Source organism: Schistocerca gregaria, chromosome 3 (genome assembly GCF_023897955.1).
Source record: "Schistocerca gregaria isolate iqSchGreg1 chromosome 3, iqSchGreg1.2, whole genome shotgun sequence".
Lineage (NCBI taxonomy): Eukaryota > Metazoa > Arthropoda > Insecta > Orthoptera > Acrididae > Schistocerca > Schistocerca gregaria.
In genome coordinates this window covers 346,426,871-346,454,220 of record NC_064922.1, presented here as the reverse complement: position 1 = coordinate 346,454,220, position 27,350 = coordinate 346,426,871, and the positions used below count along the sequence as shown (strand labels likewise).

The window sequence follows — 27,350 nt, the reverse complement described above, 5'->3', positions numbered from 1 at the left end:
TTTTGTCATGACTGGCTCTCCTAAGGCCGTCAGTAGTTCTAATGGAATGTTGTGTACTCCGGGGGCCTTGTTTCGACTCAGGTCTTTCAGTGCTCTGTCAAACTCTTCAAGCAGTATCGTATCTCCCATTTCGTCTTCATCTACATCCTCTTCTATTTCCATAATATTGTCCTCAAGTACATCTCCCTTGTATAAACCTTCTACATACTCCTTCCAACTTTCTGCCTTCCCTTCTTTGCTTAGAACTGGGTTGCCACTTGGTTCTTGATTCTTGAACACTTGGTTCAAGAATCATAAAAGAAGGTTGTATACATGGAAGAATCCTGGAGATACTAAAAGGTATCAGATATATTATATAATGGTAAGACAGAGATTTAGGAATCAGGTTTTAAATTGTAGGACATTTCCAGGGGCAGATGTGGACTCTGACCACAATCTATTGGTTATGACCTGTAGGTTAAAACTGAAGAAACTGCAAATAGGTGGGAATTTAAGGACATGGGATCTGGATGAGCTGAAAGAACCAGAGGTTGTACAGAGTTTCAAGGAGAGCATAAGGGAACAATAGACAGGAATGGGGGAAAGAAACACAGTAGAAGAAGAATGGGTAGCTCTGAGGGATGAAATAGAGAAGGCAGCAGAGGATCAAGTAGGTAAAAAGACGAGGGCTGCTAGAAATCCTTGGGTAACAGAAGAAATATTGAATTTAATTGATGAAAGGAGAAAATATAAAAATGCAGTAAATGAAGCAGGCAAAAATTAATACAAACGTCTAAGCAGGGATGGCTAGAGAACGATATACAGTGTTCTTATCACTTTGCTAACATTTAATCGTGATCAAATGGTTCAAATGGCTCTGAGCACTATGGAACTTAACAGCTGTGGTCATCAGTCCCCTACAACTCACAACTACTTAAACCTAACTAACCTAAGGATATCGCACTCATCCATGCCCGAGGCAGGATTCGAACCTGCGACCGTAGCGATCACGCGGTTCCAAACTGAAGCGCCTAGAACCGCACGGCCACACCGGCCGGCCAATCGTGATCTCTTTTCTGCTCAATGAACAGCTACTCTTTGTTTCTACGTATTTACATTCACTAATGAGATCGTTGAGGTCCTCTTTCGCCCGTGCCTTCTATTCTCCACGTAAGTAACCTTCTAAAAGGATTTTGAAGCTCCTTAATTCTTTCTCGGTGCACGTCACATACACTTTCTTTCTGCTCTCCGTTATAACCAGCAATTTCGATTTTCCTCCTACTCTAGTAAGCATCTCTTCGTCTCACTATCTACAAACTGTATTTCTTCCCCTGTTTGCTACGTCCACATTCTGAAAGCCTCGAACACTTTGCTATCTTCTCCTCTGTTGTTTTAAATCTCTGCATCGCTCCGGATGAAGTACTTAATGTACATTCTTCTAAAAAGGATTTCCATACTACTGCAAATAATCCTGCTTTTTGCGCAAAGGAACAATTCACCCGAGTCATCAGTTGTGCTCATCTTTGGCATTATTGTAGTGGGCAACATACTTCTCTGTAACATTGCCAGCTCTAATACGATGGCTTCTCCGGCTTTTTTGAAAATTGGAGGTTCAAAGTTTTACTACTCTTTGAATACCATACGAGAGGGCCAACCATCGAACAGTGGTTTTAGAGCAACCTCTTAAATTGGCAGATCACTATGGTTATCATTATTATTCATTTACGAAGAAACACGATTCTTTGCAACGATGGAACTTTTTGGGCGAAGGTCTGAAAAACTTTGAACCTATGTTTCTCGAAAATGCTTTGTAATCGCATTATTTATATGTGCATTCTTCAATTATGTATTACAATCGTACGAAAGAAGAAGGAAATGGTGACCAGGGGGGTATTATAGAATGCCTATTTCGCCATTCTGTTCTCGGTTTAATGCCTGTGTTGAATTTCCAATTGCCAACATTTCGACGAATATTGCGGTAGTGTGTAGAACTAATTTAGCAGTTACGCTCCGAATATTAGTAACACTAATTGTTACAGTTGGCATTCGAATACCAAATAACGTTGTACGAATATGTTGTGTCTGTACTTCCAGACATTTCCGAAAGAACAGACACCGCGCGGAATCCGCATCTGTGATACATATTATGTAATGTGGAAGGGTAAGGGAGTTAAGTGACTTTCGATGTCAGCTACAACGGGACTTCATGCGAAATCAGCGGCGACGAGTTAAAAATTGTGTCGGACTGGGACTCGAACCCAGAATCTCCAGCGCACTAGGCAGTTACGTCAACCAGTGCGCCACCCGCACACAGTGTTTATCGCAATTGTGCGGACTATGTGGGCACACCTCTCTGTCGACTCACATTGCCATCTAGCGTCAGCTATCCGCATTCCGCTCCGTGTCCTCACTGCTCCCTACTTTGAGATTCGCTCACGAGTTCGGACGTAATTGTGCGTCCACACTGAAGGTGGTGGATTCGTTGCCCATCGAGGCGGCACAATTATATGTCCGAAACAACAGACACAATGCATTCATATAACTGATTCGCCTCGATGGGCAAGGAATCCACATGTTCTCTCGTATCCGCTGATTCCGCGTAAAGTCCCGATGCAGCTGGCATCAGTAGTCCGTCCCTTTTCCTTTCCTTTCTCCCCCACTACCAACAATTTACATATAATGACGTCATTTGAACATGAATACAGATTCCTGGACGGAACACAACACTGAAGCAGTGTAATTAGAAGGCCATCGGGTGTAACTGAGTCTGTCGTCTTGACGGCTGACGATGATTCGTGTGTTGCAGATCACGCTGTGCACCGTGGGATACGGCGATGCTGTGCCCATCACGTGGCAGGGCAAGGTCATCGCCTCCTTCTGCGCCCTCCTCGGCATATCCTTCTTCGCACTGCCTGCCGTAAGTACCCGCTGTACGACTGCAGTATCAGTCGCTGTGGAATGGAGCTGTACAATATTTGTATTTGTTTAGAGACGTTACCACAGTGCGCATCACATGGGAAGGTGCTTTCCACATAGACAGATAGTAGCAGGGAAAGGAATGGGAGCGTGAGGGTGAAGTCTGTCTACGCGCGGTGGCAAAAATTGGAGGAGACACCGTTCATTCTGCCCTTCCTCACATGATGTTTCTGCGGACAAGAAAAATTGAAGTTTTTGACGTGATAAATGCTGATTATGACTGGTAATATACAAAGTGACTCAGGAGGGACGGCACCTGCCTTTGAGGGGCGATAGTATTAGTGATTCTGAACAAGAAACGTCATATGGAGAAATGTCATTTTCTTTTAAGTTTACGAGGAAACTAATGAAAACTCTGGGGAAGAGGACAAAAGCAGGTGACAGTAAATGAAACAGTTTGATCTCATGTTTTGTTTAATTCTCTACATTTCCTCACATTCAGAAGGTCCACAGTCAATTACAATGCCTTTGGCAGCAGTTGAAGACAGCTGCAGGGCTGATGGTCTGAGCTCATTCATGCGGTCCTTTACTCGAGCATACGCTTGTAAAATACCAGCGAGAATTCCTCCTTTCTGCCACCCCATGCTTGTAAACATCACTCTTATGCGAGCTATACAAACAGTATTCTAATGGAGTAAGATAGGGTGACCTTAATGGCCGAGAAATGACTCCGCGGTTACTGATCCAACGTTCCGGGATAGTTTTCAGTGAGGTACTGTGTCACTGGACGTACCGAATGTGCAGCAGCTCCATCTTGCTGGAAGTATATACGACTTCGTGTTGCCAAAGGAATATCCTCTAGGTATTCTGGTAACAAATTTAAAACGAAATCAAGATATCGTACACCATTAATGGCTATCTAAAACAGCAACTGAACCGATGAGTTGTCATTAATGATGAGGCACCAGCGTTCACTGAGAAACTTTGGTGAATATTTTCCACAGCAGCGCGCAGATTTTCGTCTGCCCACACGTGAGAGCTGCGCGTGTTACTGATGCTGCTTGCGGGTACATGTTGACTCATCAGTGAGCAGAATACGTGGAATACAGGGTCTATTGGCAATGATTCATTGACAGAATTCCTTCCGTTTGTCACTTTCTCCGACATGGAGAAGATTAAAATTCTGTCGATGATACAGATGCAGGCCCTGCTCATATACTGTGCACATCTCTCGTGTTTTTGGAATACCAAGCGGTGCCGTAGTTCCTCTAGGGCTGGTAGATTTGCTGCGGTCAATAATGTCCTCAACTTCACTAAGATCTTGTTGGACGGGAAGTTCAGATACAACGGTACGCTGGGAAGCGTATCACGCTCACACAAACTGTCAAACGTGCTGCTAAACATCCTGGTATCCAGAACACTGCAATTAGAAAATCGTCGTTCGCATTCGCGATCAGCAGCTCTGTAATTCCCATTGCAGAATTAATAGACAAAGATCATGCTTCCACACTCCACATATGTTAAGACCTGCGGTGTTTTCACTACACTGACCCGTACTGATTTGACTGTACACATAACAAAGCTGTAGTACACTAGTTCAACCAGTGTACACTGAAGAGTCAAAGAAACTAGAACATTTGTCTAATATCGTTTAGATCTCCCGTAAGTACGCAGAAGTGCCACTACGCAACGTGATATGGACTCGACTATTGTCTGAAGTAGGGCTGGCGGGAATTGACACCATGAATCCTGTAAGAGTCCATAAATCCGTAAGAGTAAGAGGAAGTGGAGATCTTTTCTGAACAGCACATTGGAAGGCATCTCAGATATGATCAATAATGTTCATGTCTGTGGAATTTGGTGGCCAGCGGAAGTGTTTAAACACAGAAGAGTGTTCCTAGAGCCACTCCGTAGCAATTCTGGACGCGTGGGGAGTCGCATTGTTCTGCTGTAATTTACCAAGTCCGTCGGAATGCACAATGGGCATGACTGGATGCAGGTGATCAGACAGGATGCTCACGTACGTGTCACCTATCAGAGTAGTATCTAGACGTATCAGGGGTCCCATATCACTCTAACTGCACATGCCCCACGACATTACAGAGCCTCCACCAGGTTGAACAGTCCTCTGCTGACATGCAGGCTTCATAGATTCATGAGGTTGTCTCCATATCCGTACACGTCCATATTTACGGGCATAGACAGGTGGTAAAGCTTTGTGTCGTGCAGTCATCAAGGGTACACCAGTAACCATTCGGCTCCGGAAGCCCATATCGATGATGTCTCGTTGAATGGCTCGCATGCTGACAGTTGTTGATAGCCCAGCATTTAAATCTGTAACAATTTGGGAAGGGTTTCACTTCTGTCACGTTGAACTATTCTCTTCAATCCTCGTTGGTCCTGTTCTTGCAGAATCCTTTTCGGGCTGCAGCGATGTCGGGGAATCGATGTTTTACCGGATTCCTGATATTCACGGTACACTCGTGATTTGTCGTACGGGAAAATCCCCACTTCATTGCTACCTTGGAGATGCTGTGTCCCATTATCCGTGCGTCGTCTATAACACCACGTTCAGATTCACTTAAATGTCGACAATCTGCGATTGTAGCAGCAGTAAAACGATCTAACAACTGCGCCAGATACTTGTTGTGTTTTATAGGCGTTGCCGACCACAGTGCCGTATTTTGCCTGTTTACATATCTCTGTATTTGAATAGGCATGCCTGTACCAGTTTCTTCGGCGCTTCAGTGAAGTAGTGAGATGTGAGGTAAACAACATGTACACTTGCGGAACTCGTCGCTCCACCATCAGCAAGTGAAATGCGCATTGAAATGGTTGGTAAATTCAGTAGCCTAATGTCGCTTTGCTTGTCTTCACATGTGATTGCTGCTGATGATGGACATGCGACTGACTCCCGTGATTTTCAAAGACCTGTCGGTCGGATAACGGCTAAGAAATGAGCATATATTCACTTCTCAGAATCACCAATGCTGTCACCCCTCAACGCATGTACCTCTTGACTCACCCTGTATTCGTTGATATCGATAGTAGTTTTCGCTGTTTGGCATTTTCAAGCACATGTATTGAATACCGTGGCACATTAGAAATATCACAGGTGAATATAATCGTCAACATCTCATTTCATAGTGACTGAGAAAATGAGATCTCTGCAATCTGTCACTTGTATTATTTTGTTTGTCAGATTAAAAATGAACCAACTGGAAGCCACATAAACATACATTCAAAGAAGTTATGTATAGCATGCAAACATTTTATAAAAAATGTGGATCCTCGCTTCATCAGAACTATAAATCAATTGTATCGTCATAAAAGTATGGCAAAAGTTGCACTCTAAAACAGACGAAATCTAGTTGCTTGTCGGCTTGTAGTGCAGGGAATTGCGTAGAAAGATTCAAAACTTGGCTGTCTTTTGACCTGAATCGTACTACAGGATGGCGATATTCAATACTGTTGGTGGGTTGCGTTAGCTCTTAACAGCTACATAGAAAGCTATTCTCTTTCTCTGTCAAGTACAATTTTTCAAATTCTAGAATAGTGGAGTTTTTAAAGAGTGATACGTAAACCAACTATGTTTTATTCAAATTGTTCTTATGGTGCTGAAGATATTTATTTGGCACTTTTTAATTTTTTATGTTCATTAGTGACTTTGTATTTCGTATTTATTGAGTTTTCAGTTCTGACGATGACTCCGAAAGTCGGAACTGGTAAACTGTTGTATGTACATGCAACCTGATCAACGTAATTGTGAATGTAAGTAGACAGGTATTTTCCAGAACAGACTGCGTGCTCCATTATGACTATATCAAATTTCAGCAGTTTGTTTTTCATTCCACTAATATTTCGTTTTTTGTAATCGGTTTTCAGTACATTATGTCACAATGAATTAGCTCCAAATGAAACTCTGGGAAGGAGCCGTTTTCACTAATAAGGCGATCAGTCTCTGATAGCAATGTATGTTATACCTCATAGGTGTGTAAATAACTTCAAATTTGCTATACAGCTACGTTAATTATTTGAAATGCTTACAGCAGAAGTAAATTATCATAGACGAAATTTGATAAACTTTCCTTTTAGATAAATATCAACAGTAAATTCTTACGTCACATGAAACTTACACGGCAAATTTGTAGCCATAGAAAACCACGGAAGAGAGTATACGTCATGTTTAATGCCATACAAGCATACCAAGACTCAGAAACATCTGGTGTTAAGAGCTTCGTATAGTTCATCATAGATAGCGGCGACCACTCATCATATGACACTATATTTGTTGTAACAACATTCACATTCCTGGGTAAGAGTTGAAAGTCCAATACAATGCCCTTACGTAAAAGCCAATTTACACAGATCACTGTAACAGTGTCGATATGATATCTGACGTGTCAAGTCATTTTTCAGACACATATCGCCAGCCACCGATCGCCATTATCCATCCACTCTTTGTCTTATCCTCTACTATTGTTTCTTTGTATCTGCGGTTCTTGGTACGTATCAACGAATACCACGCTCCCTATTGGGGAAGAATGTTGACCTAGAGAATACTGTACCTATGAAGACAGGATGTTTTCTGGACGGTACTTCAGTCTACTGACTAATTTTAGAATCACACGAAAGGAATGCAAACTAAAGACAGCCATTAACAGTTTCCGCCATTTTATACTTTTTCTTGTTGTTAGACATGAAGTTGTGTTTTGCACAGCATTTCTGAATATCATGCTTTCTACTCATTTAAGTACTGTATAGCTATTAAAGGCACTTGGAATATATTGTTAATTTTTCGGGTGCAGAATTTTATGATGAGTAAAATCCACACTAATATCATAAACACGAAAACTGTCAGTTAAGCTTTCACGACTAAACCGCTGAACCGATTTTGGTTCAATTTTGTGTGGAGATAGCTAGAACGCTGAGGAAGAACATAGACTAATTTAGAAAATTTGTAGTACGAAGTATTTATTGATCTGAAGAATATAACACGAAACATGAAACAATAACTACTCCCTTTGAGTTTTGGAATTTATCACGTTTGTGAATATGTCTTTACTGTTTGATGTGTTTTATAAAATATGAGTCAACGTAATGGAAACAAAACTTGTACAGTCCACAACGCGTTTAATCCATAATTCCATACTAATATCAGTTACAAGCCTGCTGCATTATTTGCTGCCGAGCGTCATGCGTTTCTTATAGCTTCTTATACGTTTGATGACTTAGAACAAGAAGAAATTTAAATATGTATGACAAACAGAGACACGTCGTGTTTTTACAGCTTTTAGTGAGGCTGTCTTTGATCAAGATATGCGAGCGCGGCCATGGTTAATTGGCAGAAACGTGAGGCTAGCTAGCATTAATAAACGTATAAATGTTACGAGGTTTGCGCTGCACGGAACTACAAATTATTTATTATCCTTCCTCGTCAGTTTAACGATATTTGATCATTTTAGAAGGTCCACATATTATTTCAGGGCCATCAGCATTATATTTGATTAGCGTTGCTGACTCTTTAATCATGGAGTCTCGGGTTCGATTGCAGGCATGGTCGGATTTTGTCCTTTCGGTATGGACATATTAATCAAAGGAATGGTCATCATTTGTTCCCTATTAATACCTAGTCATAATTAATCAACAGTGTATGAAAATTCAAGTTTCTGCGCTATAGAAGCAATAAGAAGAGGCAAGATAAAGTTAAATTATATTCTACATTCATAACTTTACGTCTAATTGTTTGTTGTGTGTGTGTGTGTGTGTGTGTGTGTGTGTGTGTGTGTGTGTGTGTGTGTGTGTGTGTATTGACACACTCACACACTCATCAATGAAGTCGTACACTCACTGGGCTGACGTTCGGAAAGGCCAGGTTACAAATCCCTGCTGGTCCGTCCAGATACCAATTCCTCATGGTCCCACTAAATCACTTAATGCAAATGTCGCATTATTTCCTGTGAAAAGTCGTCTGCTGATTTCTCCACCCATTCTAATTCATTCTTAAAGTGTGCCTCTTTCTAATGACCTTATGTAGATGGACCTGTAAACTCTCTTCTTTCTTCCTTTTTATCAGATGCACATCTAAGCAGAACTTCCTGAAATATATGCATAGAAAGCTTAATAGCTTGGCAGCCCTGCGCCAAGCTCGAAGCGCGTTCTTTTTGTTTTCTCGTAAAAATAAGTAATCATGATTACAATATCACTTACTTGAACAGCTCACTCCGTAAATACATGTATTGGTGTGTTTTTTAAGCTTTCTATTGAAGAACTCACTTTTAAAAGATCGTAATCACGTAATAAATGTTGATGCCCTTCACTGGTATACCGCCACTTCATAGTCCTGACGTCACGGTATTTTGTCGGTCAGTTGGACCGTTGAAATATCGTGTCGTCAGGACGACGAAATGCACCTGCATACCCGTTTCAACAGTACCAGTGGTTTGTTTACATACAGTTGCGCATAGGCCTAATTTTTGTTAACGTGGTTTCTAGGTTATCGGTAATATAACAGACTTATTCTTACGCAAGTATTGTATTTAACGTGAGTGAGAAGTGCCCCGACTTCCGTAAAATTGTCGGCTCTGGTGTGATTTGTGCTGTAAGTTTTTCCATGTGGTGATCCGTAGTGGCGTGGTAATTTGGGGAGTAAATGAGGCTCTTTAGAGGTTTTGTAGGATATGTAGTAGAGATAGAAAGCTAGTGGAACTGGAAGGGAAAATTCCCGCCCTTCAGGCTGAATTAGACAAGGCTGAGGAAGATCAGGACAGGTAAATGAGGGAGAAGGGTAAACAGAAGTGGGAAGGAAGAAGGTAAACAGATGTGGGAAATAGCAACAGGCAACAGGAGGAACAGGCTTAGAATTACAGCTTGTGGTTAATGTGAAAAATAAGTTTGACCTGTTGCTTCAGCTAGAAACTGATGAGCCTCTAGCAAATGCTGTTGTAGATAGGGCACAACAAACTTTCAGCAGGAAACATAAAAAGTAAGAATGTAGGGAAGTCAGTAAATAAAGTTTTGTTGTTAGGTAGTTCTCACGATAGAGCTGTTGGTCCACTTTTGCAGGATGAAATAGAATTTGAATACCAAATCACAATTTATTTTAAATTGTATTGGTTTGGAGGAAGTGATAGAGAATTTAGGATCACTTTGCAAAGACTTCACCAAGGAAGGCACTGGGGGTAGGCCAGGTAATAGCACTGACATAGGACAAGTGTGACCTCGCAAACATCATATCAGCATCGAGGCATACCAATGTTGAGTTTGAATGTGGTTTCAGACACCATGACCGATCCCGTTTGAGTTCTTTAATCAGGAAAGTTTTGGAGGTGGAGCGACTGCTTATGTCGCGTTCAGAGTCACATATTGGCGTGGGTCTCTCAGCACATTGGATTTTACTAAGCTAGGATTTCATCTCAACAGGAAAGGGAAGGGTAAACTGGCTGGGTTAACAGCAGAAAATTTAGGGAGGGAAGCACTATCATGAGCGATAAATACCAGTGGCTACAGTATTCAAAATAGCACCTTTGTTTAGGATAGGGAGAACGGAAAGAAACCAAGTTTTAAGAGAGATTAAGATTGAGAAAGAAACCAAACTACACTCCTGGAAATTGAAATAAGAACACCGTGAATTCATTGTCCCAGGAAGGGGAAACTTTATTGACACATTCCAGGGGTCAGATACCTCACATGATCACACTGACAGAACCACAGGCACATAGACACAGGCAACAGAGCATGCACAATGTCGGCACTAGTACAGTGTATATCCACTTCCGCAGCAATGCAGGCTGCTATTCTCCCATGGAGAAGATCGTAGAGATGCTGGATGTAGTCCTGTGGAACGGCTTGCCATGCCATTTCCACCTGGCGCCTCAGTTGGACCAGCGTTCGTGCTCGACGTGAGACGACGCTTCATCCAGTCCCAAACATGCTCAATGGGGGACACATCCGGAGATCTTGCTGGCCAGGGTAGTTGACTTACACCTTCTAGAGCACGTTGGGTGGCACGGGATACATGCGGACGTGCATTGTCCTGTTGGAACAGCAAGATCCTTGCCGGTCTAGGAATGGTAGAACGATGGGTTCGATGACGGTTTGGATGTACCGTGCACTATTCAGTGTCCACTCGACGATCACCAGAGGTATACGGCCAGTGTAGGAGATCGCTCCCCACACCATGATGCCGGGTGTTGGCCCTGTGTGCCTCGGTCGTATGCAGTCCTGATTGTGGCGCTCACCTGCACGGCACCAAACACGCATACGACCATCATTGGCACCAAGGCAGAAGCGACTCTCATAGCTGAAGACGACACGTCTCCATTCGTCCCTCCATTCACGCCTGTCGCGACACCACTGGAGGCGGACTGCACGATGTTGGGGCGTGAGCGGAAGACGGCCTAACGGTGTGCGGGACCGTAGCCCAGCTTCATGGAGACGGTTGCGAATGGTCCTCGCCGATACCCCAGGAGCAACAGTGTCCCTAATTTGCTGGGAAGTGGCGGTGCGGTCCCCTACGGCACTGCGTAGGATCCTACGGTCTTGGCGTGCATCCGTGCGTCGCTGCGGTCCGGTCCCAGGTCGTCGGGCACGTGCACCTTCCGCCGACCACTGGCGACAACATCGGTGTACTGTGGAGACCTCACGTCCCACGTGTTGAGCAATTCGGCGGTACGTCCACCCGGCCTCCCGCATGCCCACTATACGCCCTCGCTCAAAGTCCGTCAACTGCACATACGGTTCACGTCCACGCTGTCGCGGCATGCTACCAGTGTTAAAGACTGCGATGGAGCTCCGTATGCCACGGCAAACTGGCTGACACTGACGGCGGCGGTGCACAAATGCTGCGCAGCTAGCGCCATTCGACGGCCAACACCACGGTTCCTGGTGTGTCCGCTGTGCCGTGCGTGTGGTCATTGCTTGTACAGCCCTCTCGCAGTGTCCGGAGCAAGTATGGAGGATCTGACACACCGGTGTCAATGTGTTCTTTTTTCCATTTCCAGGAGTGTATTTCCAATTGGTACTCCTTCGGCCCCATTGATTTTAAACTGGAAAGTTCCGGACTCTGTATGGGACAGTAATTGGAGAGCCCACGCCACTTAGAAACAAACACTCAGAACTTGGTCTCAGGGTGTATATAAATCTGGCATATTGCATCAGCACAAACAGAAGTTAGTTAAAAATTTTCAGCAATCAGCAGGTATCGTATTTCCACCAAATTTTAACCCACTCAGTGGGTAATTTCATCTATCTTCACCGCACCAGAACATTCAAACTAATTATGTGCATTGATGACTAAGTCATCAAATCCACTTGAAATAATCTGTCTCCTGGACATCATGTGACCTTTGGCATAGATTTGTTAGTGTTACAGGGTTTAGCCTTAGCATCTTATTTTTGTAGAGCTGAAGTGAAGAATGGAGGAGTTGCGTCATTCATCAGGAATTGTCGTAAATTAAAAAAATAGACATTCATAAATTTTGCCTAGAGAAAGGATATGAGAGTATATGCAACGGAAGATGAATTTCGTAATAAATGGTTCATAATCATAAACGTATATCGAGCACATGCAGGTATTTTAATCTGTTCATTAACCACCTTGAAGCTCTACTGCCTATTTAACAACAAAACACCAAGATATAGTGGTTTCTGGTGACTTTAAGTAGATTTTCTAAAAACGTCTAAGAGCAAGAATCTATTACAACCATTAGAATCAGTAACTGTATCATTCCACTTCAATTCTAGCGATAACTTTCCAACTATGGTAGCAATTTGCTCACAAATAGCTACTGATAATATTATTATAAGAAGGTCTAATGAACGAAATTGTATTACAAAATCAACAGCCAATGACCTCTCGGAGCATTCCATGCAGGTTCCTTTGTTAGATGTTTATACTGAACAGGATATCAAACTATTGCATCTGAATTCAAGAAGATGGTCAGTGAGCCCAAAATTGATTATTGTAGGACATTCCTCAAAGACGCTAGCTGTAGTGCTGTATACAGCGCTAATAGATTGAATGAAAAATACATTTTTATTAATAAAATACTTACCTTATTTCAACACTGTTTCCCCCCAAAACTAACCCAGATTAGACCAAAGTCTGCAAAGAAACCATGGATTACTCGAGGAATCAAGGTATCGTGTAAAATAAGAAGGAAACTGTATCTGTCAATCAGAACCAAGTCTGATGATGTTCATGCTATAGCACGTTACAAGGCAAAAGATTAAAGATAGTAACGCAGGTATCAAACGAATTACATTACAAGAAAAACATAATCACATCAGATAACTAAATAAACAGTATGGGATACAGCGAAGGAGGAGACTGGAAGAACTGGACATGGAAAGGGGCAAATAGCGTTATCAGTAAATGATACGTTGGTAAGAGATGTAAGCAAACCTAGAAAACTTTTTAACAAACATTTCATAACTGTTAAGGAAAAGATGGGGTTGGCAGGTTTAGTAGATGCTGCCAAGGAGTACCTCAGACCAGACAGTACACGTGACTTCAGTAACAGGAATATGACCCTCACTACCCAAGAAAAAGTAACGTTCTTCATAAAATCTTCGAAATCAAAAAATTGTAGCAGCTATTTTAAATTACCAACGAAATTGGTTAAAGAGTGTGCTTCTGAATTTAGTAACATGTTAAGCCATCTGTGTAACCAGTAGTTTATTAGTGGTACATATCCTGAATGGTTGAAATATACTGAAGTTACGCCCTTTTTTAAAGAAGCTGATAAAGAAATACCGTTAAATTTTCGTCCGATTTCACGTTCAACAGCATTATCAAAAATTTCAGTAAACGTAATATACAGTCGGCTTCTTAATCAACTGACAGCAAATAATATATTGCCCGAGTCTCAGTTCGAATTTCTAAAGGATTTTGATATTGAGAAGACTATCTTACACATACAGTGAAAATGTACTTAATTTATTAGACAATGGATTACAGGCTACTGGTACATTTTATGATATGTCAAAGGCATTTGACTGTGTAAATCACAGTGTCCTTTTAAGTAAATTAGCATATTACGCTCTATCAGAAAATGCTGCAAAATAGTTCAATTCCTGTATCTCCGACTGTAATAAAAGGGTGTCATTAGAAAAGAGATAGCGGTCTAAAGGCGCTGTAGTCATGGACTGTGCGGCTGGTCCCGGCGTAGAGTCCTCCCTCGGATATGGGTGTGTGTGTTTGTCCTTAGGATGATTTAGGTTAGGTAATGTGTAAGCTTAGGGACTGATGACCTTAGCAGTTAAGTCCCATAAGATTTCACACACATTTGAACATTTTTTTTAGAAAAGAGACATGAATTAAGCAATCATATATCATCCAAATGGGAACTAATTACACGTGGCGTCCCACAAGATTCCACCTTAAGGCCCTTGCTTTTTCTTTGTGTACATAAATGACCTCTCATCAGTAGTATTACCAGATACCAAGTTTGTGTTGTTTTCAGACGATACAAACAGTGTGATAAGTAGCAAATCAAGTGTAGTCTTAGAAAGATCGGTTAACTAAATTTTCTAAATATTAATAAATGATTCATAGCCAAATTTTTGTCACAAAAATTGAAAATACACACTACATACAATTCAGAACTTGTAAGAGATTTCCCAATATTATATGACTAAAATGTTACTACAGATCGGTAGAAGTTGTGGACAGTGCTAACTTCTTGGGACTACAGCGAGATGCTGAATTCAACTGGGAGGAGCACAGTGCAAAACAGAAACAAATCACTATTTGCAATGCGAACTTTGCCACAATGTTTCTTTTTCTCAGTTTTGTGGAAGATGAATTAATAAGAAATACGTTGGTGTATTACATATCTGAGTATCGTTTCATAGCAATATATAAATTATTCCTTTTATGGCACTAGAAAGGTGCCACTGTCGGAGAACTGCCGGAGACCCACGTCAGCTATTCCACCAACGAGACCGATGAACATTTCTGCTTTTCCTACTTTACGTAGTTCCAATACGCCTAAGTAAAACACCCTGAATACCCTGTAGATTACGTTGCTCCTAATGACAGTTCTTCGAAGCGTTAAGTGTTCTAAATGTGCAGCGGAATAAGAAGTAAAATCAATCAGGCTACCATTACTCTGAAGGTAAATTTCGCGGATCGGAAACAGTTTCCTCTTGAGAAACCTCTTTAAATGCGCAGCGTAAGAGATGTGTCCCATCGTAAGACATTCTTTTGCAGTAAGCAGTCCATTATGGTAACAGCAACAGAAACGAAAAAATTGAATCACGAAGATTACAAAATTTCTGGCTTTACAGCTCGAGGAATTAAGTAAGATCTAATAATGTCAATCTTCATACTGCCTTTAGAACGTAAATCAATAATTGTCTCCCACAGACTGAGAACAGTTCTTCTCAGCGAGACACACTAGTACACGCCATCGTAAACAAATTTAATGCTCTCTCCGGCAAACCCATTAATGCTTTTGTAGCTTCCCCCATCCCCCACCACGGTCTCTCCCCTTTCTGTTCCTTCCCAAACAACCTTGCTCCCACCATTCACGAAATAAGAAATTAATTACGCACCGGAGATGGATGAATGGCCATTGTATAAAGGCAGCGCCAAAAGTTTCTTAAAAGAAGCGGAACTGATTATATTTCTGGTTGCTTCCTTATTGTTATCAGGAGCCCAAAACGCTGGTTGAGCTCTTTATCTGAAGATTCCTCTTCTCAGAGCCTCGCTGCAGTTCCAAAGCAAATTTCCACTATTTTAAGAATGCCATTAGTAGCTACACTGACTCATTTAATTTCAGAGGCCGTGCTCTCTCTTTTGCAAAAGTCGTAAAAGTAAAGGAGAGGGAACATTAAAGAAGAAATATTAGGGGCACGTTTAATGTCAAGTCGCCATGCACAAAAAATAAAATATGAGTAAGAAAAAAATGGAAACTCGTATCCCAGCCTTGAGGCCATATTCGAATTTCGCTCCGACCACAGTAATCTGTTATCAGTGACCGCATACATTCTAATTACACAATATCTTATGACTGCACTATCAGAAAGTGGTTTAAAGTGATTAGAGGGGGAAAATACTTTTTCTTGGAATAAATTATCATGCATCTCATTTAAAATTGAACACAGCAAAAGTGGCTGGAGGAAACATTCAGGTATGACAGTACCAAGGCGTGGAGAGTAAATGACACACCGGTGTCAATGTGCTCTTTTTTCCATGTACAGGAGTGTAGAACAGAACATAATAATATTTTCACTGCAGTTTAGAAGATAACAATTAAGCGGACATTTTCCGATATTTCCTTTAACTAGTTTATCAATGTTAGGACGTAATGTTTGGGACATTTTTAACCGAAGACGTCATGTTGGTTTGTGTTCTGCCAAAGTGCATCGGGACTTGGACTTTACTAAATTCGTAATACAAAAGAATTGTTCGCATAAATATTAAACCGAACCGAACATACATAATATCCACGCAGCAAGTGCATACAACTTAATTTGTGAATACAATCTAATTTGAGGAAAATTCTTATAGAAGTCAGCCATGTCTTCCCTGTGATTATATTTATCTTTCAACACGTCGTCACAATAACAGTTCCAGTCGGTATCTGATAGGGACGTTGTTGAAACCCGTTGAATACGGGGTTGAAAAGAGCTGAAACGTTTATACATCTTAAAACGTGGACTCAGACCGATTACGATGAGTATGTAGAATTTGCACATAGTCTTCAGAGACACTAATATCTGGAGTACGCACGTGCGGTAACTTCGGAAATAGCGCAGTGTTTCCAGCCAGCAGTTGATTCGTCCACAGATCCAGTGCCATTTTGAGAGCTTTGATTCTATGGTGCCTATCTCTTTTTATGAAACCCTTGCCTTGGAGTGAGATATTTAAATCGTTCAAGTGACCTGTTAAATCAACAAGGAAAGCTAAGTCATACTCCATTTCTTTTTAATTAATTTATTTATTTCTTATTTTTTTTAAACTGAGGAACAGACGGATTTTGATTAGCCACGGATAATGCTCTATCATCTCTCAACTCAAATAATCAATCTAACACCTCACTCCTGGTCAACCAGCGCACGTTAAATGGCAAGGAAGATTACCATACTGATTGCCACAGTCTTCGAGAAAAATTTCAAGTGTCTAAGGCCTCTTGACCAGCTGGAATTTGTAACTTGTGCCACGGTATCCATAACAGTTTTAACTTTAATGTACTAGACCAAAGATTCTCAAGATAAAGAATGTAACGGATTGCACTAAGATCGTTGTTGCACCATTAACAAGTTTCAAATGTTCTTTCATCCATGTTGCTAATCCCACATTGGCCCCTACCACAGACGGAGCCCCTGTTGCGACAGAAACTAGCTAATTCCAGCTCAGACCAAAATATTAAACAGGCCTTTCAACACCTTTAAAACTGCCGAACTTCCTGGTGATGCCTTCATGGGAACTAAATCCAACAATATGTTCCACTTGACGTCGCCGCCCCTATGGAGAACAGATAACTGTGCAATACTTGATACGTCATCATTCACATCGACAGCCAAAGAATAGTGTGCAAACTTACGTGACATAATACCTAGTTCCTCTTGGACATCTGCACTCATTTCCTAAATATGTTACGTAAGAGTCTTAGGTGACAAAATTCACTCTTTCAAAGTCTTACAGCAAGTATGGGCACATTTCTTCAGCGGCCATCATAATCACTTTTCCTTAAAGCCTCCTTCAGTAAACAGGCCTTACATTTTCTGCTATATGAAGTGATGCTTAGCTACTTGGTTAGTCCTCCACATCAGCATATTGCTTTAATTCCGACATTATTGCTTCACGTTCTTCCCCTTGATATTTCTCATATTCATTTGCGCGGCACATTGCGTATTGACGTTGCAAATTACATTTCCTAATACACAGAACTCCTCTGTTAATACTAAAAACTTGACAATGCGGTCTCTAATCCAGAAGAATTTTGATTGACATTGACAACGGCCGCGGAAGCCTACGGTTAAATAAAAACTTAGGAATTTAACCGTACCACACAAATAGGAAAAGAATTTCCCATACAGCCACACAGCCGGTTGCTCCGTTTCACTTGTGCTCGCCATGTTATTGTCATCGAAAGCGATACAGGTAACTGAACACTCCAATTTCGTGCTCATAGCGCCGTTTCTCTAGGCAACATTGCTGTACACAGCTCTCGCCTGACGTCACGGTAACTCTCAGTCTTGCTCTTCGTTCCGACTCGTCACACCGCCTGAAGCTATCCTCCTCCGTCCTAAATGAGTTAAGACAAGTGCTGTGATATTTGCTTTGAAAAGGACACAGGTCGCATTTCTTCCCCATTGCGACCGCTACGGTCGCAGGTTCGAATCCTGCCTCAGGCATGGGTGTGTGTGATGTCCGTAGGTTAGTAGGTTTAAGTAGTTCTAATAAGTTCTAGGGAACTGATGACATCATAAGTTGAGTCCCATAATGCTCAGAGCCATTTGAACCATTTGAACCTTCCCCATTAAACACTAATCTCCGTTACTTCCTTGTAACCAACCACGTATTCCGCTGGTACTGGTTTTGTAGCGCGCAGAATCTCTGATTCTTTAAACAAACGTCACGTAAATTGATAGGTCATTCATTTCTTTCAGTGTGACTACTCGAAGCTCAGGTAGCCGTTACTATTTTGAATATCCATCGAAATATGTAAGTGTCTGAAACAGGTGCCTCTAGTTTAACACTGGACTTTGCGTTTCGAAAGATTGGAGACCGGTCACCAACAGTACACAAAATTAAAACTTTGTGAAATGGAAATTCGTCAAATGTGTAAACTGCAGTATTCAAGAACACAAAATATCGAAGAGGAATGTGACGGCCAACGGAATACTAGATATCAAACCTAATATTTAAAAAAGTAATTGTTTAAAAAGGTTATATTCTTAGCATTAGGCCGTGTAGCTGAAAACGAAATAGTGTAGTTGTGGCAATCCTGTTGCCGACTCTAAAATGCAAATTAAAATGGTCAAGTTACTTATTTTGGCACTGAAGACAGAAAATACTGTTATCTGGCCGTTAATGGTATTTTAGTTAATTTGCTTCCAGTTAAGAGAATTTCGAACAACACCCACTCGGGGGAAACAGTACACAAAATGACAGCTACATCTGATGCGTAACATAGTCAATATTCTTCATTAACTTATCTACTTATTGATTCTGTTTTAATTTGATAACTAACTGAATACCAATGAATCTTACATGGGTTTCACGTAATATATGTTTTCATGTGATTCAGGCGCAGACTGATTTTGTGAACCACTCATTATCTGAGCTGTATTGTTGAGTCTGAAGCCATTATTAGCATAGTTGTGGCACACAGTTTTTGAAGTGTCGTCTCAAAATTTTTAGAATGTTTTTTATGCAGGTCAAAAACAGAAATTGTTCCAGTATAAAGCCCATTGCTACACTTCATTTTACATTCCTCTAGCCTGACCTATCCCTATGAGGAACCCTTTGTGAAAGTTAAATTGTGCAGCAGCTATCAAGTTGTGATACTTAAAAAATGAGTCACTATTCTAACGTGAACCGCTCTCTCAAATTCAGTGGACTCATTGAAATTTGTATGAACTTATAGATTATATACTAAGAACATATTTTGTAACCGCTTATACTTATTAAACAAGAGTGTTAAAAATATCCCTTGTGCCACCTATTAATTACACAGTTAGTGAAAGAGTAATCACAGATCTAGTCAGATCAGATATAGCACTGTTTGGTAACGAAACATGGGCTGTGCGGGAACCGGAACAGAAGGGAATCGAAGCATCTGAGATGTGGTGCTTCAGACGAATGTTGAAAAGTAAGTGGACTGATAAGGCAAGGAATGAGGAGGTTCTCCACAGAATCCGCGAGGAAAGGAATACACTATGTGATCAAAAGTATCCGGACACAACCAAAAACATATGTTTTTCATATTAGGTGCATTTTGCTGCCAGCTACTCCATACCAGCGACCTCAGTAGCCATTAGACAACGTGAGAGAGCAGAATGTGGTGCTCCGTAGAACTCACGGACTTCGAACGTTGTCAGGTGACTGGATGACACTTGCGTCATACGTCTGCACGCGAGATTTCCACACTTCTAAACATCCCTAGGTCCTATGTTTCCGATAAGCGGAAACAAGAAGGGACACGTACAGTACAAAACCGTACGGGCCGACCTCGTCTGTTGACTGACAGAGACCGCCGACAGTTGAAGAGGGTCGTAATGTGTAATAGGCAGACATATATACAGACTATCAGACAGGAATTCCAGACTGCATCAGGATCCACTGCAAATACTATGACAGTTAGGCGGGAGCTGAGAAAACACAGATTTCATGCTTGAGCGGCAGGTCGTAAGCCACGCATCACGACGGTAAATGCCAAACGACGACTCGCTTGGTGTAAGGAGCGCAAACATTGGACGATTTAACAGTGGAAAAACGTTGTGTGGAATGACGAATCACGGTACACAATGTGGCGACCCGATGGCAGGGTGTGGATACTGTCCGATGAATGTCATCTGCCAGTGTTTGTAGTACCAACAGTAAAATTCGGAGGCGTTGGTGTTATAGTGTGGTCGTGTGTTTCATGGAAGGGGCTTGCACCCCTTGTTGTTTTGCGTGGTACTATCACAGCACAGGCCGGCACTGATGTTTTAAGCACCTTCTTCCTTCCCACTGTCAAAGAGCAATTCGGGGATGGCGATTGCATCTTTCAGCACGATCAAGCACCTGTTCATTATGCACGGCTTGTGGCGGAGTGGTGTCACGACGATAACATTTCTGTAATGGACTGGCCTGCAGAGAGTACTGATCTGAATCCTATAGAACCCCTTTGGGATATTTTGGAACACCGATCTCGTGCCAGGCCTCACCGACCGACATCGATACCTCTCCTCAGTGCAGAATCCGTGATGAATGGGCTGCCATTCCCCTAGAAACCTTCTAGTACATGATTCACTGTATACCTGCGAGAGTGGAAGCTGTTATCATGGTTAAAGGTGGGTCAGCACCACGTTGAATTCCAGCATTACCGATAGCGGTCGCCAAGAACTTGTAAGTCATTTTTAGCCAGGTGTCCGGATACTTTAGATCACATAGCGTATGTGAAAACCACTGACAAGGAGAAGGGACAGGATGATAGGACATCTGTTAGGACATCAGGAAATGACTTCCATGGTAATAGAGGGAGCTGTAGAGGGCAAAAACTGTAGAGGGAGACAGAGATTGGCGTACGTCCAACAAATAATTGAGCATGTAGGTTGCAAGCGCTACTCTGACATGAAAAGGTTGACACAGGAGAGGAATTCGTGGCGGGCGGCAACAGTCCAGTCAGAAGACTGATGACTAAAGAAAATCTTTAATTAAAAAGTCAATCTTTGCAGAGGGTAGATGCTTGTTACAGGGATTATTAGTTGACACTCAACATAAACTAATGCAAAGTATTGCACAAAATAGAAAGATGGTATGACACACGTGGCAGAACAATCGCTGAAAGGAATCACATCCGTTATCTGTCTGGGAGTTTACTTAAGAAGCTATATAAAGTGGAACAGCCACATGAAACTAATCACAGGAACGGTAGGTGTCCGACTGACATTCATTGGAAGCGTCCTCAGTCAGTTTAGTCTACCCACGAAGGAGATAGGTTAAAAAATATTCGTTTTACCAATATTTGAGTATTGCTCGTTATTCTGGGTTCAGAATTAAATAGGACTGATAGAGGAAATAGACACGATTCAAAGAAGAGCAGCGCGTTCGTCTTAGGAGGTGCTGAGCCAACGCCTGTGGCAGACATTATGGGGAGTGTTACTCCTAAAGTACCGAGAGCGTACGTTCGTAGAAGAGTCGACCGATATGTTGTTTCCTCCTACGTATCTCGTGGAAAGACGGTCAAAGTAAAATGAGAGAGATTCAGCTCGCACAGAAACTTATCAACAATCGTTCTTCCGGCGGACAATTCGCATCCGTAACAGAAAGGGGACGAAGTGACTGGTACACAATTTACCATTCGCCGCAAGCCATATGGTTGGTTTCGGAACGTAGATGTATAGGTAGATGTAGACAGTTACGGCAGGGACGTAGGAAGTAGTTTGCCGAAACCGCTTCCCCAAACGCTGTGGACTAGACACATATCCAGTGCATTGGAACAGGGAGCAAGACGCCTGCCGAATTTAATTTTCATGGGATGTTCCAGAGGGTGGCCCATAACGGTGTGCCATTTACGGCACAATATAGCCAAGTAAGGGACAAGACAATTTTCTCGTAACAAAGCTGTACTTTTCTGCAATCTTGAAGACAGAAAAACACGAAAGAAATCATGGCTTTAAGTTTTCTTCTTTTCTATGAATAATACCAATTGATCTTCCAGAACAGATACTTTTGAAGGTGACGACATGCGCTTTTATTACATATAAATTCGCTCATGAAGGAATAAAAAGAGTGATGCAGATTTTATATTAAACCATCTGAAATTTTTTCGCTGCCGCTATTTGCATTATAAACGTATGGCTAAAACATTTTTTCATAATTATGAGATTTATAAGTACCGTAATACTAACAGCACCGTTAATAGAAACCATTTCAACAGATCTATCTATATCTACGTCCATACTTAATAAAACAACGAGAAGTGCATGAAATGCATGCTAGAGGGTATTTCCCGTTTTATTCGCACACATGTCAGTATTGCACCCCTCTGCTATGCGAAACAGGAAGTTTGAAAAAGCACAAACACATTATGCTGCTTCGGATCACGTTCAAATTTAGTCCAACGTTTTTGAATGGTTCCCAGTGGTTCCACCCTGTATAGCGGAGCAAAAGATTACGAATGCACTACACAACAATTATTGGTTTGTTCAACAGATAAGCTTATTTCCTGTCATCTGCCTACCTTCCTTCCCATACGAGCACTTCTACATTACGTCGTCCATATCTTCTAATCTCTGTCTTCCCCTACAGTTTTTATCCTCTACACCTTAGTCCTACTATGGAAGATAATGCCTGATGTCTTAAGACAAGTCCTGTCATTATATTGCTTTTCTTTTATTTAGAGCCGGGCGGGGTAGCCACGCGGTCTAGGGTGGTTTGTCACGGTCCGCGCGGCTTCCCCCATCGGAGGTGCGAGTCCTCCCTCGGGCAGGGGTGTGTGTGTCGTCCTTCGCATAAGTTACTTTAAGTTAGATTAAGTAGTGCGTACGTTTAGGGACCTATGACCTCAGCAGTTTGGTCCCATAAGACCTTACCACAAATTTCCAAATTCTTTTATTTATTTCTTACTGTACACGTCTAATTCAGTAAGACAAAATTGAAGAGCAAATCTCAAAGATCATGGAACGTGTCAGTACATGAAATTACGATGAAAAGTAATAACAGTTAAAATAAAATGTTTATGAATCCAGAAAAACGACAAGCCGTAACTTTATGTAAACGCAACTAACAATATAGCACAAGAAGCTGCTTATTTTTTCAAAGATCTCCTCGACAGAATGGTAGTGACCTCCGAGAAAACGCTTCAATTTAGATCTTAAAGCGCATGGATAACTGCTGAGATTTTTTAATTCTTGTGATAGCTTACCCACTCGCCGATTCTGCGGAGATTCTCTTCATTCTGAATCTCATAAGCCCGCCTAATTTTCAAAACCCTCTGCAACATCAAGTCTCAAACACTTATATCCTTATGATTTCTGATTTTCCCACGGTCTGGGAAGCGTTGTCGTAAAATGCTGTGCTCCAAACGTGGATTACCAGAAACGTCTTCCTTTAATTAAGGTCTATATTTTGTACTAGGTAGACTCATTTTGGCTAGGAATTACCTCCCTGCCTCTGATAACCTACTTTTTATGTCCTTGTTTAGTCCGTGTTGTGTTGTTTTGGTTCCAAGGTACCGGAATTAGCTACATCTACTTCGTGGTCAGAAATATTTATGTTAATTTTATCGCTAGTCTCATTTCTTCGGACTACTCACAGTCCGTATTCTGTACTCATTATACTGCTCATTCCATTCAACAGGTTCTGTAATTCTTTTTCACTTTCGCTGAGGAAAGGAATGTCATCAGTGAATCTTATCATTGACATCCTTTCACCCTGAATTTCAATCTCACTTCTGGGCCTTTGTTTTATTTTCGTCATTGCTTCTTCGATGTACAGATTGAACTGTAGGGGCGAAAGGCTTAATCACTGTCTTACATCCTTTTCAGTCACACCACTTCGGTCTTCGTTTTCCATTCTTACTGTTCCCTCTTGATTCTTATGCATAGTGTCTTTTTTCACAGCTTAGTTCGTTTTTCTCTGAAATTCGAACATCTTACACCATTTTACATTGTCGAATGCATTTTCCAGATCGACAATCCTACGAGTTTGTCTTGATTTTCCAACGCCAACGCCTTGATTTTCCGTAAGTCTTCCTTCCATTATCAATCACAAACTCAAAATTGACTTCCGATGCTTTTAACTTTTCGTAGTCCAAGCTGATCATCATCTAGCACGTCTTCTATTTTCTTTTCCTTTCATTCCTTATATCATTTCTGTCAAGCTGATTCAGCAATACTTGTCTCATTTACCTACCCTTGCAGTCATCGCTATTGTGTGAATGGTATTCTTGCGAAAGTCTGACGGTGTATCTATGGTCTCATGGATTACACCAACCTGAATAGTCGCTTGTTTCCCACGACCCCCCAATGATTTCAGAAAAGGAATGTTACGTATCCCTTCTGACGTATCTGATGGCAAGTCTTCCAGCGTTCTGTTAAACTGTGATTCTACTATTGGATCTGCAGTGAGTGTATTCCATGTCGGCTTCCATTTCGTCATATTACGTTGCGAGACAACTCTTTCCCCCTTGTAGAGGCCTTGAGCGTACTTCTTCCTCGTATCTGCTCTTGCCTCTGCGATTAACAATGGATTTCCCATTGCGCTCTCAATGTTTACGCCCTTGCTTTTAATTTCACCGAAGGTAATCTGACATTTCTACACGCTGTATCAGCCTTTCCGAACATCATTTCCTCTTCCATATCTTCGTAATTTTTCTTAGAGCCATTTAGCCTTGGCTTCCCTGTGCTTCAAATTTATTTCATTTCTAAGTATCTTATACTGGTGTGTTCGTAGCTTTCCTGAACAGTTTTTTACCTCCTTCTTTCGTCCATTAAATTAAGTATTTCTTCTGTTACCGAAAATTTCTTCACAATTACCTTCCTTGTACGTATTTCTGTCTGTCCTACTTCGTAATTGTGCCTGCCAGAGATTTCCATTCCTCTTGAATTAAACTGCTTGCGTTGACATTCTTTACCGCAATATGTACAACCTTAGAGAACTTCAACTCATGTCATCATTCCTTACTATCTCAGGGTCCCGTTTCTTTTCACACTGATCCTTTCAGACGATTCTGTTAAACCTCAATCTGCTCTTCATCACTACTATACTGTAATATGAGTCTACACGTATTCCCGGTCCACCTTACTATCCAACATCTGATTTCCTTTGTTTGACTATGATGTCATCCAGCTGGAATCTACCTCTGCCTGCAAGCCATTCCAATTATACATCCTCCCCCTCTGACTTTTGAGCACAGTTTCAGCTATTACTAGATGAATTTTATTGCAGAATTCAATTACTATTCCTGCTCTCTCACTCTTACTACCAAGCACACATTCTACGGCAATCCTTTATTCAATTCCTTCCCCTACTACAGTGTTGAAATCCTCCATGATTATTAGGTTATCATCTCCAGAATTACCCGTTCAGTATCCTTTTATATTTCTCTATCTCTTCATTTTCTGCTTGTGACTTTGACAAGCACAAGAGGCGTTCAATAAGTAATACAACACTTTTTTTCTTCCGAACGCAGGTTGGTTTTATCCAGTATTCCAATAAAACATTTTGTTCTACACTCTTTTGTCTAAAAAAGCCTATTTTTCAAGATAATCTCCATTAAATAAGACGGTCTTACGCCGACGCACTGGGAGGCCTGTAAGCCCGCGTGTTACCTCTGCACTGGTCGACGCCGGAGCCAGCGTCTTCCTGCGTCAATATCCTCTCCATCGTCCACGTACTGCTTCCAGTGAAGTGCATCCTTCACTTGGGCGTAAAAGATGATAGTTGGAAGGTGCGAGATCAGAGCTGTAGAGTCGATAGGAAAAATAGTACAATTAAGTTTTCTGAGCTCCTCTTGAGTGCGCAGACTTGTATGAGGACTTGCGTTTCAATTTCCTGAGGGTAGCACAATACACTTCAGAGTTGATCGTTGCACCATGAGTGAGCACATGAAACGGAATAGCCCCTTCAGAGTCCTAGAGGACTGTCGCCATCACCTTACCGCCTGATGGTACCGCTTTGAACTCTTATTTAGGAGAAGAGATTGTGTGTGGCCAGTCCATGGATTGCCGCTTTCTTTCGGGTTCGAAGTGATAAACTCATATTTCATCGCCTGTGACGATGTTCGGCAGAAGTTTTCACGATCAGCCTCGTAACGCGTAAGCTATTCCGCACATATGGTTCTTCGTTGCTCTTTGTGGTCTTCTGTTAGGTGGCAAAGAACACAGAGGGCACACACTTTTGAGTACCCCAACTGGTGGACGAGTGTGTCAGCATTACCAACAGAGACGTCCGGTTCTGCAGCGAGGTGTTTGGTTATGAGGCGTCGATCGCCTCGAATGAGAGTGTCCGCACGTTCCAGCATTGCAGGAATCAGAGCTGTGTGCGGCCACCCAACGACTCACGTTGCTGTTGTTCACTGCCAAGTCTCCGCAGAAATTCTCCAAGCGTCTATGAATAGCTGCGATGCTCTGGTTCACCGCCAGAATAAAATCAGTGTCAGCTCTCTGCTTGGGACATATCTGCTTTACAGACGCCATATTGATGACTACGTACAGCGCCGCTACATATCTGAACTTCATGAAATTATAGCATATATTCCGCGATGTCCCACAACAAGACCTGCATTTTTTTTTTTCAACAGACACTGGCCGGGGAAAAGAAAGAATCCTACTCCATTATCCCGTATTTAGTTGCTGTTGATATTACCATTCTTCTGGCCAGAAACCCTTATTTTCCTCCCATTCACTTCGCTGACCGAATTATACCTAAACTGAGTCTTTGTATTTCCTTTTCGCATGTTCTGGCTTCCCTAGCACATTCAGACTTCTCACAGTCCACCCTCGGACTCGTAGAATGTTAGCGTTTAGTTGTTTATTTGTTCTCATGGTTTCCTCCGCTTTGGGAGCTCCTTCCCGTAGAGCCCTGTTATTACGTATCCCTAACCCAATATCGCACTAGACTAATTTGGGTCAGCTCTATAGAATTGGAACGTAAAACTCCGCTTCCAAAAAGAATTTTGTTTATAATTGGGAACAAACAGATGCTTTTTGTCGACACACGGCGTTACACGAAAGACGTGATGAGGATTAATTGCTTAGGCTGATTACACACTGCAAGAGCTAAATTTCTAATA

At 41.7% G+C, this 27,350-nt stretch overlaps 1 protein-coding gene across 1 annotated transcript in view; it reads left to right on the top strand.

Moving 5' to 3' along the window:
- LOC126354187 (potassium voltage-gated channel subfamily KQT member 4) overlaps window positions 1–27,350 on the top strand; it is a 969,743-nt gene that overhangs the window by 626,781 nt on the left and 315,612 nt on the right. The window contains exon 6 of the mRNA XM_050003638.1: window positions 2,786–2,896. Coding sequence (XP_049859595.1) covers window positions 2,786–2,896 — 111 coding nt within the window. The remainder of the gene's footprint in view (window positions 1–2,785; window positions 2,897–27,350) is intronic.